The following is a 17,116-nucleotide window of genomic DNA, read 5'->3' as shown; positions in this document are numbered from 1 at the left end:
TATTTTAATTATACTTAATCTATAATATTAAATCAGTTAGTTATTTGGACCTTTATTTAAACAATATTGTTTCAGTGGGCTAAATGAATTTTAAAGTATTGAAAATGTTTAACAATCGGTTTTAAAAAAAATCATACGGGCTAATGTACCTAGAATAGTGTATCTAAATTGAAGCTTATCGCATATGCACTTGTGACATTTACAAAATACGTTGATACATGAAAGGGATGAGATAATGATATTTTACTAGTAAATTAGTAGTGTTGATGTTTTTGCCTCAAGTCGTGTGATATATTCACAAAACCTACTAAATAACTATTTAACTCATCTTTGATAGTCTAATACTTAGTCTAAACTCTAAACCCCTTAATCTCATATTTTGAGATTAAGGGATATTTTAGATTGAGGGGTATATCAGATTAATCTCATATAGCCTTATTCTCAAATGCCCCTTAATCTCATATACCCCTCAATCTAAAATATCTCTAAATCTAAAATGTCCATTAATCTCAAAATACCCCTTAGTTTCAAATGCCGTTTAATCTCAAATGCCCTTAAGCTAAATTACCCCTTAATCTCAAATGCCTTTAATCTAAACTATTCCTAAATCAAAAATGCCCCTTAATCTCATATACCCCTCAATCTTGTATACTCTTTAATCTCAAATGCCCATTAACCTATAATACTCCTAATCTTAAATGCCCCTAATCTCCAATACCCCTTAATCTCATATACTCTCTATAAAATATTTCTAATCTCAAATATCCCTAATCTCAAATACCCTTAATCCCAAAAAAAAAACATAGTCTCACATACCCCTAAATCCCATAAACCCATAATCTCATATACCCCTATTCTTATATACCCGTAATCTCATATACCCATGTTCTTATAAAACACTAATCCTAATCCCTTATTCTTAAAAACCGAAGTTTGGGCTTTTAACCTATTTTAAAATTTGGGCCTTTTAATGGTGTTTTTTAAAGAAAATGATAAGTTGCGTACCTGTGTTGGCTGAGCGGAAATTCAAAATTTAATTTGAATATAGCCAAAGCCCAACTTCTGTCCAAATATTTCAAATATTAGACTAAGTATCCTTTCATATAAGAGGGGCTAAATAGTAAGCCCAAATATGTGAATTTATGTAACGGGTTGAGCCCAGCGACTTTAAAATCTAAGTTGAGTATTAACTTACGCACCAGTTTATTGGGTTGATTCCGTCGACTTCAGATCTGCAATTAATAAATTGTGTTTCTGTGTCATGGAAACGAAAAAGAAAAACAGAGCAAAATTATTTAGAAAAAACTTCAGGCAAAGGCGACACAAGGGACTTACTAGAAATAGAAAGACTGGTGTCCCTGATGTCCAAGGAATTGAAATGTGAAGCAAAATCCCAGCATCTGATTCGCATAGCTCCCTGCAACAGCCACATTAGCTTCAATATCATCAAATGACCCTATCAAGAAACAGCCATATCAAGTAACACTTGATGAAGCATGTTAAGACTCCTCTTAATGTGTCATCACTAACCCATATCCGGCTTCACTTCACACGTCATCACTAACCCATCTCCAGATATCATCATCTCCATGTCCTCGCTGCTTGGCTCTTCACCAGTCGCTAAAAAGTACTTCCTTTTCAGATCTTCTCTGTACTAGGCAAAGATCCTCTCCCTCAAGCGATGAAACTCGCTCATCGTCTCTCTCAGTTTGGCCCTTACACCGTTGGTGATCGAAACATGTGTCCTCTCGATGGCATCGATTAGGGTTTTGACAGCGTTGGCCTTGCGTGAGATGGAGATGTTGGACTCCATCATGTCTCTCAATCGGCGGAGGATATTGGCGCTGTGTGTGGATTTGGTCTCTTCGTTTAGATTGTGGAGATCGTGTAAGGGATGAGTGTTCTCTTCGATTAGGATTTTGATGGTTTCGGTCTCTGCGAAGAACCCAGAGCGAGGGTTTCTTGATGGAGATCGCCTTTCTCGACGACGTCGTCCTCTGACTCTGTGTCGTTCTTGGCTACACGATTGTCGTGTCTGTTCTCCGGGAAGAGAACTGTAACAGATAGATGAAAGAGCGTTCAACAATGGTGGAAAGCAAAGAAACCCTAAGAATTATGAGAAAGAAGAAGAAGATGTATTACCCAAAGAATGCTTACTTCGCAAGGAACGGCTCCTCTCTCAAATAATCAATTTCTCTATTTTCTCTCTCTCTCTCTCTTCGGTTTCTCAAAGATCAGAAAATAAAAGTGATTCAAATTTTGAAAGAGAAGGAAGAGAAGTTATAAAGAAGATCTTCGAGAATCTATCAACTGAAACAGAATTAGCCGTTGCTTTGGAAAACGTTTCAGGTTGATCATTCTATGTAAAACGGCATCGTTTATTACTTATTTAAATCAACAAAGCATTAAGACACAAAACAACACCATGCTGCGGCTCCAAAGGTAATAGAAAGCGTTGGCCTTTTATTGATCAGTTTCAGTCAGTATACAAACAATTAAACAAGGGTATTAAAAGTTACAAACAAAGTTGATTATATATATATATGACTAGTTAGTTGATACAAAAAAATAATATATATGACTAGTTCAAGTTCATGATGCTTCTGTATGTTGTTTTTGTTTCTCGGCTTTCTCTGCCTCTAAACTTCCTCACAGTACTCAAACTTATCTTATTTCCACTTGATCCATCAGACACTATTTTGACAACCTCTATCTGCAACAAAAGAACGTCCAATGATAAGGGTTCGACGATTGGATCTCTCAAAATGCATCACAAGGGTAAGGCTGATGGATTGACTGACAAAGCCACAGGGTAACGTCTCTCTGCTGCATATTATGCTATGCTTAGCTAGAGAGCTTCTATTAAAATAAAATTAATAGAAAGAATGTGGCAACTTGACAACGATAGCTTCCAATGCTTCATCGACAATGGAAGGACCATATGGATCAGTACTGGGTTAGGTTTGTACAACCAGCTACGGCTTCATAGACTACCACAAGAACATGGAGACAAGTAAATAAGAGAATTGAGAATCTTCATAGTCATTATAAACCAATGACAAAAGCAAAACTTGTCAACAAAAAGACTCTTTTTTATTTACCCAGTTTTTGGAAGGGTCTGCTTCTGTGTACAAGTTAGCCCAGTTTCTTGGCCAAGTCTCAAACGCTTCATCTTTCCAGAGTTTGAATCTAGCAGGATCAACAATGGTTGGCTGAATAATTTCCTTTGCCAGGAAAACTCAACAAGTAACAACATTCACATCAGATTGAGCAGTGTTTGATACCCAATTTGCTCCTTTGTTCGTCGCAGCTACGCATGGCAAAGCTTTGCATATCTCAACAACTGCATCTAACTTTTTCTTTGAGCAGAGGAACTCTAGATAAGCCTTTTGGTATACATATACAGCAGGACTACCCCATCCTACATAAGTTAAGGGAATTGATGAGCCTGTTGCAATAGCACTAGTTATGAGATGGAACTTATTGCTCACCAACAGTTGAGGAGTCAGATCTCTCGGCATTGAGTGGGGCACCAATGATCAATTCCACACCTTGCTGAATGCGGTGGAGTTGTCAAGACAATAGGACCACCACTCATATATGCCTTTGGTTCACCAACGTTAACAAAGCTAGATTGTTACTCCTTGAAGAGATTCAACTTTCCCGAATGTAAGCTCATGTGACTATCTCTAGCACTGTCAGTTTTGCTTATGCTTGTTATTTGTTATGTTTGGCAGCCATGGTAATATTTAGAGTTTAGAGGTAACCAATTACTGCTAGTTAGTTCTAGTCAAAACCAATCAATATTACAAGGTCAGTTGCATTTTTTTTGTGAAATCAAATATCATATATCTAAATTTGGGACTAACTACATGAGTATTTCTTGTTTTGTCGACCTGACATTGCTGGAGTTCATGTACGTATGCCTTTGTTTCAATTTGATGAAGTCAACTTGTTGTGTTAATCGACAGTCAGTAGGTCTTATGTATACTCAGTTGGTTGTGGGTTATTTGTCGACCCACTTATATTTGGTTTCTAGAGTAACATGAGCTCATGGGAGAGGACAACAGTACCTAGGTGATATATATACATAGACGCTGAGCTATCTGTAGCTGGGAATAGAGACATTTTGTAGGTCTTCCTTAAAAATTCTTCAGTCTTGCCCCGTATCAATATAGTTCAATATTGTATCTTGCATGCGTTCATATCAGACAATTATTTTCGGTGAATTGATTTGTTGCATTTGGATATTGTAAGCAACCGACAAAACATTAGTCACTTAAGAGTTTTAGTGAAATGAGAAGAGAACAAATGTTAAAGAAGAGTAGGTAGCAAGAGTTCAAGAAGGGGTGACGCCCTGTTTGGCCTTAAGGACAAGCTCCTCGGTGGTGGTCCCTATGATCTCGTTGGCTCGCTTCAGCCCCATGCAGTAGTACCTTCCGATGGTGTCACGCGCAACAATCCCCAACTTCTCTAGCTTTTGAACTGCATCGTCCACATCAAAGTTACACCTCTCACCAAACTCTTCCTTTATCAGTTCCTCACATCTCAGATCCAGATCCTATTCCCCACCAACTCAAGTCAGCACCCGCTAATGATAACAGACAATACCAAAAGAGTAACAAAAAAAAATGGTATTATGTACCACCTCCAAGGTAGCTTTCCCCTGCTCCATTAGTATGTAGAAGGAAATCATCACCTCTTTAACCTGCGCGTGTAGTGTAACCAAAATTAGGCTGTGTTCTCCTATTCTAAAGGCATGAATAAGACTTAAGATTCATGCAGGCAGGAACTTTTTACTTCTTGCTGAATAACGTCATCGCACAAGTGTAATAGCGTTCCCTTCCCGCTGTCTAGTTGTTTATCATACATTGACTGCGTTATCAGGTTCTGGTACGTCGCCATGTTCTGCTGGAAACTGAAGTAAAACAAGTCTGCGATAAGACTAACTAACACACAAGAATGAAGGGCAAAGGAGAAAATAGAAAACACTTAACGTGAAGTATGTTTTGGCACAATAACCAACCACTGTGGAGAGAACTGCAAAGATTACCCATGGGTCTGCTTTCGGCATCTCAACTGAAGTGACAACGGCAACCTGTAGAGAAAGTCGACCAATAAAGAGACATGCAATACAATACAATACAATAGGAAAAGAAGGAGGAGACCAACCAGACCAACTACGGCAGATATCAGAAATTTGACCCAATCCATTGGAGTCAGTCCAGGATTTCTTTTCTCAGGCTGCAAAAAAGACGTAGTAGATGTTATTGCTAGCATATGCATAGAGAAAGAAGAGAAACACTTACAAGCACAATCTCCATGTCGGCCATAGGAATGTTTTTGAAATGCTTGACGTAAATTCCTCGTTCTAGATTTGTTTTAGAGCTGGCTCGCCTGAAACATCATATCCTTCGTCAACCACAATATTCACAAAGGGAAAAACAATAGATGAAACAAGAAGACACATAAACCCTTACCTATAAACAACAATCATTCTATCAAATGTAGGCTCTTGTATCGTGAGCTTGCTCAAGAAACTCTTAACGCTGAATTTCATCAAGAGAAAAGCCATTTATTAATTTATTATATATACAGTTTCCAGAAATAGCACAAGAAGCAAGGTTGGGGTGGGGGGCACCTCAATTGGGTATTCTCAAGGCGAATACGCTCCACATACAAGTCCTCATCATCTGCTTCAGGGTTTGTCTCATCATCTTTTTTGGGATCTTTCTTTTGATGTCTGCTTGACCGATTGGCACGTAACTTATCTAACCTGCGGAGGTTAAGACTCAATCAGAAGCATCATTTAGTAGGAACTTTAAGACAAGGATAACAACTTGCGCTTACCAAGTGATTTTCAGGAAACATGACCAAATACGTGATATGATCACATCTAATTTCTCCATGAAAAAGAAATCGGTGGTCTTATCCATCCCAATACCACGCCTGAAGATGACATACTACAAAATTGACATACACTTCGATGGGTCAAGAAAGGTAATTATGAAACTATAAAAATTCTTTGTATTATAAAATCTACAAAACTGAAACTGTACATTATCAGAAAAGTCTGGAAGATTTTCATGTGGGTGCTCCTCAAAATATCTCTTGAGTAGCTTCTTGTCAAGCTTCGTGATATACACCAAAACTGGTTTAAGAGAAATCCCGAGGAGGGGGGAGTAAAATATATGTAATGTGTTGTCGGATTAAAACCTTTGACTCGTCAACTTTGATGGGAAGATTAAGAAGATACTGCCCAGAGCGTGCAACCTCGATCTCATCATCTGTTGTTATTTTAAAGTTGCTCTTGTCCATAACCTTGTGAAAGGAAAAGGAGAACATTCAAGAACACTGACATACATACATCATAACACAAAGTAAGGCTAATTAATACCTGAAACAAGTAAGCGAGGAAATTCTGTTCAAGCACATCAATTTCCTGAGAAGTTAGGTTCTGCTGCTGGAGTTTCTGAGCACCGTGTACAGGATCAAAAAGAGAGTAGAGTTGCTGCAGATAGTAAAAAGCCATGAGAACAAAATTGGGGGAAAATGCTCTAAGCAGATAGAAAATAAATAGGAACAGGGTAACCACCATCAAATCTTCAAACTGAAGATTATACCAAGCTCGGACAGTGTATTCAATTCTCTTGCAGAGCTTGAGAAACTCTTGTCTATCATTGCTATGTTCTGCCAGAAAAAAAAAAAAAAAAAAAGACACGATTTGTGGAAGTCGGGGCATCAAATAGAAAAATCATTACATTAACTGAAGATCGATTACAAAATGTAACTGAAGTTTTGAATCGGTGTTGTCTAATCCGACCTAGCCAAATAGAGAAAGAGGAAGAAGAAGAAATTGGAGAGACTGACCTATGAGATTAGCCAAGGTCATGATGAGCTTAGGTTTGAGGATAGGGATGACGGATTCGGGCTCCAGACGAATCGTTTCCTTTTTCCGTTCTGCCGCCATCGCTTTGGAGAAAAAAATAATCGATTTTTAGGGAGAGAGGAGATTAAGACAAGAACAGGATTATAACTGAAGCCCCCTTTGTCCCTAACTACGAATTAATGTCGTTGGGTGGAGTATTAACTCGACCAACGGAGATCTCCCCTGCTTTTCTATTTCGGGTTTTATTTTATTTTATTTTTTTAAATAATAAGGTAGCCCACACTCATCTATTTTCCTCCAATCATTGCATCCCAATTCTGAACCATATAATAATTCAGATGACTATTTCCTTGCCGACACCCAAAAAAGTAGAGTATAATAATTTCAGACCAACTGATGAAAATGCAAAATGCTAATGATAAAAAAGACGGAACGAGGAATGTATGTCCTCAGTTCAGTTCTATTCCACCATGCTCAAATCATAAGTTAGGCCCGTGAGCTTTATTGGGCTTTGACTACATCCCAAATGTCAGATTAAACTCGAAGACGCTCTGCCTGGCCCGTTTGGAACCCTAATTCCTCAGCTTTGTAATGGGCTTCACGCTCTTGCCGTGACGAAGACGCCTCTTTTCTGTAGACTTTTTATGAGACCTAAATTGTTTTCTCATTATTAAATGTTTGCAAAATTTTGGGAATAGGAGTCATAGTGAATCATGTGGTAGAGATGATAGATACTGTGAGGGAGATTATGAAGCCATCCAACAGAGATGCTCATGATACTAAGCCTAAGCCAAACTTCTCTGAGAATGAGCTCTCCTTTCTTCTCAAGCTCATTCCTGAGTTGATACAGCACCAAACTCTGAATTCCCTTTCTCCTATAGTTACTAGTTAGTTAGGATCCCTAGTTTTCCAAAAAGTGTCAAGTGTTTGTACAATGCGATCATGATTCATGAGATGAGAGCCCAAATGTTATGGATTATGTATGAGGTATCAGTAGTCGAGTACCATCACCAAAATGCTCATTGATTGGTGATGTGATTTTGTATAAAATATATTCAAAAGGAGATAGTATGGATGATAGGATACTAGAAGTCAAGCACGTGCTGAGGTGGCAAGTAGGAGATCAGCTAGACGACGTCAACCAAACGGCAAGAATCTCGCATGAAGGAGTCTCACGACTCATTTATTTTCTAGTTTTATTAATAAGAGAAGTGGTCTTCCTTAACTATAGGAACCAATCCTCATGTCACGTTTCCCATTTCATGTTTGTTAGGAGTTGATGCTCCACTTTCCATTTCTTTGCTTCATGTACGCTTTGCTATTTATATGAATGAAAAACCTAAAAAGTGGTAGTCTTAACTACCCAAAAGAAAACGTGTTGTGTTGTGTGTTCATGTTTCTAGATCAACATTGATATCTCTTGGCAAGGGACTTATCAGTGGACTTGGATGATAGTGGAGACGAGGCAAGAGAGGTCTGTAAGGATCATCCTCCCTTCTCTGCTTCACAAACTCTATGGATCTCTCAACCTCTTTCTTGCCTTCTCCTTGTCTCTCAATTTTTCCTCTCCCTTCTATATTTCCGTAGTAATACTATCTCTCTGGAGAATTTGGTATCACTCCTGGAATGTGGATAATCTCCCTGGATAAATTGTGTCCAGGCATGGCCACTAATATCAGTTATTTAATAATTCATGTGTACGTTCCCACAATCTTTGGTTAATGAATATTCACATCTGGTTACTCAGTATATGGCGTGCCATATCCTATGCATTTTCTTGGAATGTTCTGAAATTTTGTTTATTTGCCATACAATCAACATATAATATTTTTTGGTGTTTTATTTTCATTCGCACCATATCAAAAATTTATTTTGATATATCATCTACCTTTCCACTAATCCAGCTCATACACACATTTACAGAAAAAATTCTTACAACTTTAAATGTATGTATATAATTCTAGAAAGAAAAGAAGAATGAAGGTTAGGATACGCATGTCTGACATATTTGTAGTACATTTTGGTGATATCGGGTAAACATCTCGTTGATGGTGAATGTAAATGAGGCAAAGCATTGTGTGAAGGCTCACCATTCGGCCTTCTATGAAACATATACCTACCAAGTTGACCTCAAAACTTGTATTGTTGCCTCCTGAAATTTCTAGGCTCTCTGGTATTAAGGAAACAAAAATCTATACGAAGATGGCTTAAAACGAAGTCTCAATCTAAAATAATACTATATAACAAAAACCTTTGGAGCCGAAACCTACTCTCAAGTGACGAAAATATATAAAAATGTAGATCAAGGGAAACCAACAAGTTCGATAGTATACAGGCCCAAAAGATATTTGAATCCGTGGCACCAGAACTTTGAATTATTGTAAGTAAGTAGTCATAATCAGAATGATGAAGCCGGCCACACCTTTTCTTTATACTTTCCACCAAACTCTTTAATCCGCTAATCTAGCCCATCTCACTTTCTCTTCTTTCTTTCTTTTTGTTATCGCTCGCGTCTTCGTTGCCGTCTACGCCTCTCTCACCTTTCACACATAGTCAAAGACACGTGACCTGGCTACTAGTCTTTTTTGGAATTTACAAGTTAAAAAAAAAACATTGATCCTTTCTCTCCACAGAAGGCAGAGGGGAGCAAGAAATGGAGGATAGGTCATGTCAGGTGTTGTTTCCATCTTCATCGGTTGATCATCGCTTGTCTGGTGATCAAACTCAGATCAACACGTCCTCCTCGTTACAGCAGCATAACACTAACAAAGAAGAGAAACACAAGAGTAAGAAGAAAGAGAGAGAAGCCAGGTTTGCTTTCCAGACAAGAAGTCAGGTTGATATTCTCGATGACGGATACAGGTGGAGGAAGTACGGCCAAAAAGCTGTCAAGAACAATCCATTCCCCAGGTACCTACTACATACATATATAATATATATGCTGCTTTTATTTGGTTGGTGCAAGCATCATGATAAATACTAAAATAAATGTGTGTAGGAGCTATTATAAGTGCACAGAAAAAGGATGCAGAGTGAAGAAGCAAGTGCAGAGGCTATCAGGAGATGAAGGAGTGGTGGTTACCACTTACCAAGGAGTTCATACCCACCCCGTTGATACACCCTCCGATAACTTCCACCACATCTTGACCCAGATGCACATCTTCCCTCCCTTTTAGTTATCATTTTTCTTATGTATACCGATGTATCTTGGGTGGGTTTAGATGAATGAAACTGGCGCAAAAGAATGCTGCTGGTGCAAGCTTTCAGACCAAAGCCCTTTTTACTTTATTAAACTGAGCAATGCGTGAATTGTACACACACCCGTCCTTGTCTTTGGGTTTCCCTGGAACCTATCTCATTTGGTGTCTTGGTGGACTCCGCTGCCCTGAAAAAAACCATCAAACGCAGTCAACAGAGATGATAGACTGGCTGAAGGAATCTCAACTGAACAAATCACTTTGAAAGCAATGAATGATGAACCCGAACCATTGAATCATTTAAAGTTAGTCGTTGAATCAAAAGAGCACTCTTTTACCTGTTTTGAGATCCAGAAATCAACGTCTAATTCCGACCTGGAGGCGGATTGCTTGACGTCGCCCTTCAAGAGGAGCACCACCGCCGTCTGAATGAAATTGGTCAAACCATGAAACTCCTTCAAGCGGGCTTTGCTTGAAAAGCAGCCCACTATCCTCGATGGGCTCTAATATTTGCTCTTTATATAACATCAGCCCAAACAATCCCAGCTGTAATAATTCACCATATTGAATTTATCACCTTTTTTCAGGTGTATCAACGTCGATACAGGATCCGGCTATCAAATGCCAACCATTTTAGAGGATTCGAGTGAGTGAGTTTTTTTTGTTGAGTTTTTCACCTTCTTTAGTCTCATCCCGAAACAAATTCAATGGGATCATCAATAGTATAATATAACCATTTTGATAAGAACAAAAAACTAATCATAACTAGTTTTTTACTTAATGCTCTTATTTCTCTTCACAGCCCCAAGTAACTAAAGCTCATACTCCTGATTTTTAATATTTGAACAAGTATTAGAATTTTTTGTTTGTTTCAAATTAGGTGAAGTTTTCAAATAAATTAAAATTTATTAAATTTTTATACTATATAATTATTTATATTCTGCAGGCTATTTTTTATTGGTGAAATTTTTTATTTATTTTGTATAGAAAATTAAATATTTTTAAGAATTTGTGCTTTTAATTTAAAATATTATTTATTAAAAAAAGGAGGACGTATATTTTAGTCACATTCAACTTCAAGAAGCCTCTTTTCATGACTCATTTATGTTTGCAGGGTTCCTGAAGACTATCACGCAACATTCGTTGAAGTCGTTCCATTCAGGACGATTGCAATGTTAACTCCAAACGGTTTATCTGTTAATCTGCTTTGGTCTCACATGGATCCCAATAGCATGAGTCATGTTCCCTTTAATGATCACGTTCTTGATTCCTGTAAGACACATCCTCCCTATATTCTTCAAAAGAGCTCATCTTCAGGACTTGGACGCAGCTGAATATGAAGAAGCTCCAGCTTTACCCTTCAATCTCGCAGCGGTAAACCAAAAAATTACTCTGTTGTTTATGTACTTTAAGCTTGTTCTTTTTTTTTGGGCAAACATTGCATTCATTATAACTAGAGTTTACTCTCCTAAAGCGGAGTTCATTACAGAGCTCATAACAGAGCCAGCGAGAGCAGATTTTGCCACCAAATCTGCTTCGGAATTGAAATTACGAGAGATAAAACTAAAGGAGATGACCTCAAAGAGAGAAACATAGTGATAGATATCAAACATGATACCGAACAGTTCAGGAAGATGCTCTCCCGCCTTCAATAACTTGATGAGGGAAGAGGAATCAGAGAGAACCGCCAGGGATCGGACGTTTGAGAACACGGCATTAGAGACCGCGCGATGAACGGCAATGGCTTCCGCCATGATAGCCGATGATACATGACCACAAGCTCCGGAGAAGGCCGGAGGATGATTCAGAACTTCACCCGAGTAGACACCTCCTATACCACATTTTCCGGTGTTGGCATCCCACGCTGCGTCTACATTAACCACCAGAGTGCCTTGTGGGAAAATAGGTGGGGGGCTAGGCGATCGAAGCTGATTTGGGTGGAGAGAGATAGCTCGAGGTATCGACACCTCATTAGTAAATTGTGCCTGAGCCCATTCCTTAGCATCCTTAACACTCTTAAGCACTATCTCTTTGGCTGAGAAAACCCGGTTCTCATACAGGAGGGAGTTTCTTGCTTTCCATAAATTCCAAAGGACCCATGGCCATAGTGGGGTAGTTACTCCCACCGGTGGAAGTGGAATGTACCTGGTTCCTTGTTTAATTAACTCTGTCATCGAAGAGAGAAGCCTCGGAGGTCGTTGCAGTATTGGCATTAGGCTCCACACTTCCTCCGCCAGCGGACAGGTAAGAAAGACGTGGAGATCATCTTCCTGGCCATTGCACTTCTTGCATCTAAAGCTCGCAATACCCCTCTTTTCTAGATTTGCACTAACTGGTATCGCCTTTTTCACAAGCCTCCAAATAAAATCTTTCAGCTTCGGTGCAGTTTTGACATTCCAAATATGCTTGAGCCACTCAACCGGATCATCCTCGGTAGTAGGCATTCTTGCTCCTGTCATACCAATGCCATAACCAGTTTTTGTGGAGTATTCCCCTGACTTCTCAGGTAGCCAGCACAGCTCGTCCGAGGAAGGTGTGGAGCTGGTCTTTATCTTCAAAATAGCCTCCTCATACTGGGGTACCAAGCTCCTGATTTTATGGACTTCCCATTTATTTGTAAGTGGACATAAGAGTTCGCTGACCTTAAGTGCTTGGCTTTCTTTCGTCGGGGGACCAATAGGCATTGTCGGTTTGCTGAACGATAGCCACGGGTCATTCCATAGACGTATTGTCTCTCCATCGCCCACAACCCAACTCAGTCCTTTTATTAACAGCTCCCTGCCTGCCAGAATACTCCGCCATCCGTGGGAGGCAGTCGATGATATAGTGCACTCTAGGAAGGTGGATTTCTTTGCATATTTACCCAACAAGACCTTTGCTAGTAAAGAAGTGGGGTTCTTGAGTAACCGCCATCCTATTTTGGCAAGAAGAGCGTCGTTAAAAGTTTCAATATCTCGGAACCCAAGTCCTCCTGCATATTTTGGAAGTGTCATAGTATCCCATGCTACCCAGCACATCTTCTTCTTATCCGGACTTGCGTCCCACCAAAAGCGTGTAAGCATAGACTGAATTTGGTTACATAGAGAAACCGGCAGTTTGAAGCACGACATGGCATAACAAGGCATTGCCGCTAGAACAGACTTGAGCATGATTTGCTTCCCGGCGCCTGAAAGATATCTCGATGTCCAGCTGTGAGCCTTCTGTCTTATCCTGTCCAGAATAGAGGCGAAGATGTCCCTTTTCCGTCGACCAAACTGTTCTGGCAGCCCCAAGTATTTACCTATACCACCTTCAGTGGAGATAGACAGTGATTCCTTAACCCGAGCTTTCACTGCAGCTGGGGTTTTAGCCGAGAATGTGATCGCTGATTTCCGTGGATTGATCATCTGTCCCGAGACTGCCTCATATGTCTTCAAAACCGTAAGTAGCCGTGACACACAAGAAGGTTTGGAGCGGCAGAAGAACATTGTGTCATCGGCGAAGAGTAGATGGTTTACCGGTGGGCTGTTGCGAGAGACCCGAACCCCTGGAAGTGATCCATCAGCTTGCCCCTTCTCGCATAGAGCGGATAAAACTTCCGTACACAGTATAAAAATGTGGGGAGAGAGGGGATCGCCTTGACGTAATCCGCGAGATGGTTTAACAGCTCCTTGTGGTGCACCATTAATCAAGAAGGAATATGATACTGATTCAATACAGCTCATAATCCAAGAGATCCATGTCGGATCAAACCCGAGCTGGATTAAGACTTCTCTCACGAATCTCCATTCAATCCTATCATAAGCCTTACTCATGTCAGTTTTCACCGCCATAGAGCAACGCTTTTTGGCCTCCGATGTTCTCAGGAAATGGAGAGTTTCATGGGTAATGAGTACGTTGTCCGAAATGGATCTTCCCGCTACAAATGCCGATTGCGTGTTGGAGATAAGGTGAGGCAGTAACGGTTTGAGGCGTCTGGTGAGTATTTTAGCAATGATCTTGTAGTGAGTGTTACACAAAGCAATCGGACGATAGTCTGCCACCGTTCTCGGACCCGTCACCTTTGGTATAAGTCGGATGTGCGTCTCATTCTGTCGCGGGTGAAGGTGGGATGAGGTGAAGAAGTCTCGAACGTCCGAGATCACATCCGCACCTACAATGTGCCAGTAGGACTGGTAGAAAGTTGCTGAGAAGCCATCGGGGCCTGGCGCCTTACCCCCATTAATAGATTTCACTGCTTCTCTAATTTCCGAATCGCTCGGTATAGATGTTAGCCTCTCATTCATTTCCGGAGTGACCTTTTTGGCGAGCAGACCCTGGATTTGTGAAAAGGATTCATTCCCATTCGTTGTGAATATTTGGGTGAAGTAGCCAGAGATAACCCGAGCTATTTGTTCTTCCTCATAAACTGCTCCTCCCTGCACATCCTCAATCACCGAAATGGAGTTGATGGTTCTTCTTGTCCTAGTCGCTGCATGGAAGAAGCCCGTATTCCTATCACCCTTTTTCAGCCACTGTATCCTACTCCTTTGCTGCCAGAATTGTTCCTCGGCCAGGTACGCTTGTCTTAGTTCAGAATTGAGCTTTTCAATCCGTTGAGTATCCGGGTTTGGACTTGATAGAGCAATCTCAAGCGCCTCTTGGTTCTGTTTGATGACCTTGTTACTCTGGATTTGTTTCTCCTTAGCCCAATGTATGATGTTTCTTCTGCAGTTATTCAACTTTCCAATAACAGAATCTAACGGTGATGAGTTCCAGGCTTTTTCGACCACCTCCGTCACTTCTTCTTGCTCTGTTAGTGCTCTGTTAAATCGGAATAGACCTCTTCTTTTGGTCTTATCGGCATTGAAGTAAGTTAGCAAAGGACGATGATCCGAGCCTTCAAACCGTAAATAACGGCATCTTCCCAGCGGGTAAGTTTCGGACCATGCGCAGTTGCTCATGGTTCTGTCTAACCTAGACCTTATGAAGTGCGTGTGTCTGTTACCTCGCCAGGACAGTTCTTCTCCCGAATGTTTAAGGTCCCAAAGACCGTTTTGAGCAACGAAAGACCGAAAGGCTGTGAAAGAACCCTCCGGTCGTGTCGGGCCTCCAACCTTTTCTGCATTGTTGAGTATGTCATTAAAATCGCCCGTGATCAGCCATGGATCGTCTCTTCCTTGTCCCACTGCGCTTAATTTGTTCCAGAATGCTGCTCTATTCTCCGCGGCAGGAGTACCATACACAAAGGATACAAAAGAAGAGGTGCCTTGATATATAATTCTCGTGTCAATAAGGTTGGGAGAGGACTCGAGAATTGTAATATCAGTATCATCATTCCATAAAAGGGAAAGGCCGCCGCTTAATCCTATTGGAGGGACCGAAAAGTAGTGTGCAAAGTGCAAAGGTTGTAGCTTCTTATTAATGAAATCATCATCGTTCTTCGTTTCCATGAGAAACATTACATTAGGAGCCATATGTTTATGGATCTCCTTAATACGCCGGATTGTCTGGACACTCCCAAGTCCTTGACAATTCCAGCTGAGAATGGCTAAGGAAGAGATTTTTGATGGGGCCGAAAATCCACCCCTCCTCTAGTACTGCCCGGTATGAACACCGTAGTTGGCTGACTGATCTTCTTGCGTTGCTTACTTGTTCCTGCCTTATCACAAGGTAAATCTTTTTCTTGTTCAACCACTAGCTTCCTTCTTGCAGATGTGGCGGAACGTACCCCTGAAGTTTTCCTTTGGGTAAGGCCAAGTAGAGGGCTTCTAACAACCCGCTTCCGAATAGGGTTAACCCGTCTTTTACTTGCCGGTTTGCTCTGAGCCGCAATCGGGATGTTGGCTCTTCTAGTTTTTGCTCCGGAAGCACTAGACCCTAGTCGATGTGTTGCTGGGATCCTTTCGGACTCAGTGGGAATTTCCCCTGGGGGATCCTGATCCATGGGGACTCCCTCATCTACTCTACCTTCGACCTCCTGAAGTCGTCCATTCTCAAAGCTAGGAGCCTGCCTAGTAGTCTGTTCCTTCGATTGATTTGATCCAGAGAGGCGTTCCAGTGCTGATCTGCGTTCCTTAGAACCTGATTTTGATCCAGCTTTGGTATTAGATGGCCCTCCGAGCCGTTCTTTGATGGTTCTCGTCGGAGTAGTTTCTGGTCTATTCTTGATCTTTTACGGTTTAACTTTCAGCAGGAAATGGAGATTGGATCCCATTTCAGCTTTCGTACTTTAAGCTTGTTCTATTCTTGATCTTTTACGGTTTAACTTTCAGCAGGAAATGGAGATTGGATCGACAACTTCATATCCAGGAGACTCAGAGATTCTTGATGAGGTTATTATACGAAGCAGAGGAGAATTTAGACACACAAGTAATCCTAAGGTCACAAGTTCAAGTAAGCCTGTTAATAACAGGAGTTTATCTCAAGTGCTTAGTCCGCGAGATGGTGAACTCAGGTCTGGTCAGATGAGTCCTCGTGTCATTGAGTATAGTCCAAACTTCAAACCCGGCTAGTTGTGAGAGGAGTCCCTTGAACCAGTCCTCGTCGAAGTGAGAGTATATATTCAAGAATCTCAATAAAACAAAACCCCAATTAAGATGAATATTTAGTTAGTTAATTTAATTAGATCGTTAGTTCTTATAAGAAACAAAAGCTTCTTGAAAATCTATCTTTAGTTTTTTATGTGTTTGTAGTCTCTGTCCGTGGTGTTTTATCTTTAGAATCTTTGTAAAATGGAAAATTAGGCTCAATAACCTAAAAAAACTAGAACCTAAATAACCAAAACCCCACCATCTTTTTTCTTTTCCTTTCATATCTATCTCTACTATCTTGTTATTCTTTTTCTTTTGGTTATTTCACAAATAAACCTTAGTAAATTCTTACTTTTTCGTAATATAGGTTGCTAAAAAAAATGTAACTCTGTGTTGCAAATATGTATAAAGACTTCAAATGTTAACGGTAAGCAAAGCCAGTTTACAAAAAAAAATGTTAACGGTAAGCAATTTTTTTATATGATCAGCTGTCACACTCTTGTTAATCGGTCAACTTTTACATTTGCTACATCTATATA

General features: G+C 40.3%; 3 protein-coding genes and 1 pseudogene across 4 annotated transcripts; 1 reads left to right on the top strand and 3 right to left on the bottom strand.

Annotated features, from left to right (window-relative positions):
- Nucleotides 1-6: 6 nt before the first annotated feature.
- Nucleotides 7-3,521, bottom strand: LOC117131435 (annotated as a pseudogene).
- Nucleotides 3,522-4,159: 638 nt separating this feature from the next.
- On the bottom strand, nt 4,160-7,134 carry LOC103848972. Its single transcript, XM_009125806.3, has 14 exons — nt 6,871-7,134; nt 6,596-6,690; nt 6,398-6,511; nt 6,217-6,321; nt 6,060-6,131; nt 5,851-5,963; nt 5,642-5,776; nt 5,481-5,549; nt 5,310-5,397; nt 5,173-5,244; nt 4,998-5,098; nt 4,801-4,918; nt 4,649-4,708; nt 4,160-4,561 (listed from the first exon to the last, which is right to left on the bottom strand). Exons 1-14 carry the CDS (start codon nt 6,968-6,970, stop codon nt 4,340-4,342), a joined length of 1,464 nt encoding a protein of 487 aa, XP_009124054.2. The 5' UTR covers nt 6,971-7,134; the 3' UTR covers nt 4,160-4,339.
- Nucleotides 7,135-9,166: 2,032 nt separating this feature from the next.
- LOC103848971 lies at nt 9,167-13,003 on the bottom strand. Of its 2 annotated transcripts, XM_033283571.1 has the most exons (3): nt 10,425-13,003; nt 9,979-10,274; nt 9,167-9,651 (listed from the first exon to the last, which is right to left on the bottom strand). In XM_033283571.1, exon 1 carries the CDS (start codon nt 12,768-12,770, stop codon nt 11,547-11,549), a length of 1,224 nt encoding a protein of 407 aa, XP_033139462.1. In that variant the 5' UTR covers nt 12,771-13,003; the 3' UTR covers nt 9,167-9,651; nt 9,979-10,274; nt 10,425-11,546. The 2 variants fall into 2 exon arrangements, with proteins under 2 accessions (XP_033139462.1, XP_033139461.1); XM_033283570.1 differs by having other exon boundaries at nt 9,167-10,274.
- LOC103848970 (probable WRKY transcription factor 45) lies at nt 9,489-10,264 on the top strand. Its single transcript, XM_009125805.2, has 2 exons — nt 9,489-9,799; nt 9,888-10,264. The coding sequence occupies exons 1-2, from the start codon at nt 9,543-9,545 to the stop codon at nt 10,063-10,065; spliced, it is 435 nt and encodes a 144-aa protein (XP_009124053.1). The 5' UTR covers nt 9,489-9,542; the 3' UTR covers nt 10,066-10,264.
- Nucleotides 13,004-17,116: the final 4,113 nt, after the last annotated feature.

This window comes from Brassica rapa, unplaced genomic scaffold, assembly GCF_000309985.2.
Source record: "Brassica rapa cultivar Chiifu-401-42 unplaced genomic scaffold, CAAS_Brap_v3.01 Scaffold0923, whole genome shotgun sequence".
NCBI classification, from domain to species: Eukaryota; Viridiplantae; Streptophyta; class Magnoliopsida; order Brassicales; family Brassicaceae; genus Brassica; species Brassica rapa.
This window is presented reverse-complemented; position numbering and strand designations above follow the sequence as displayed.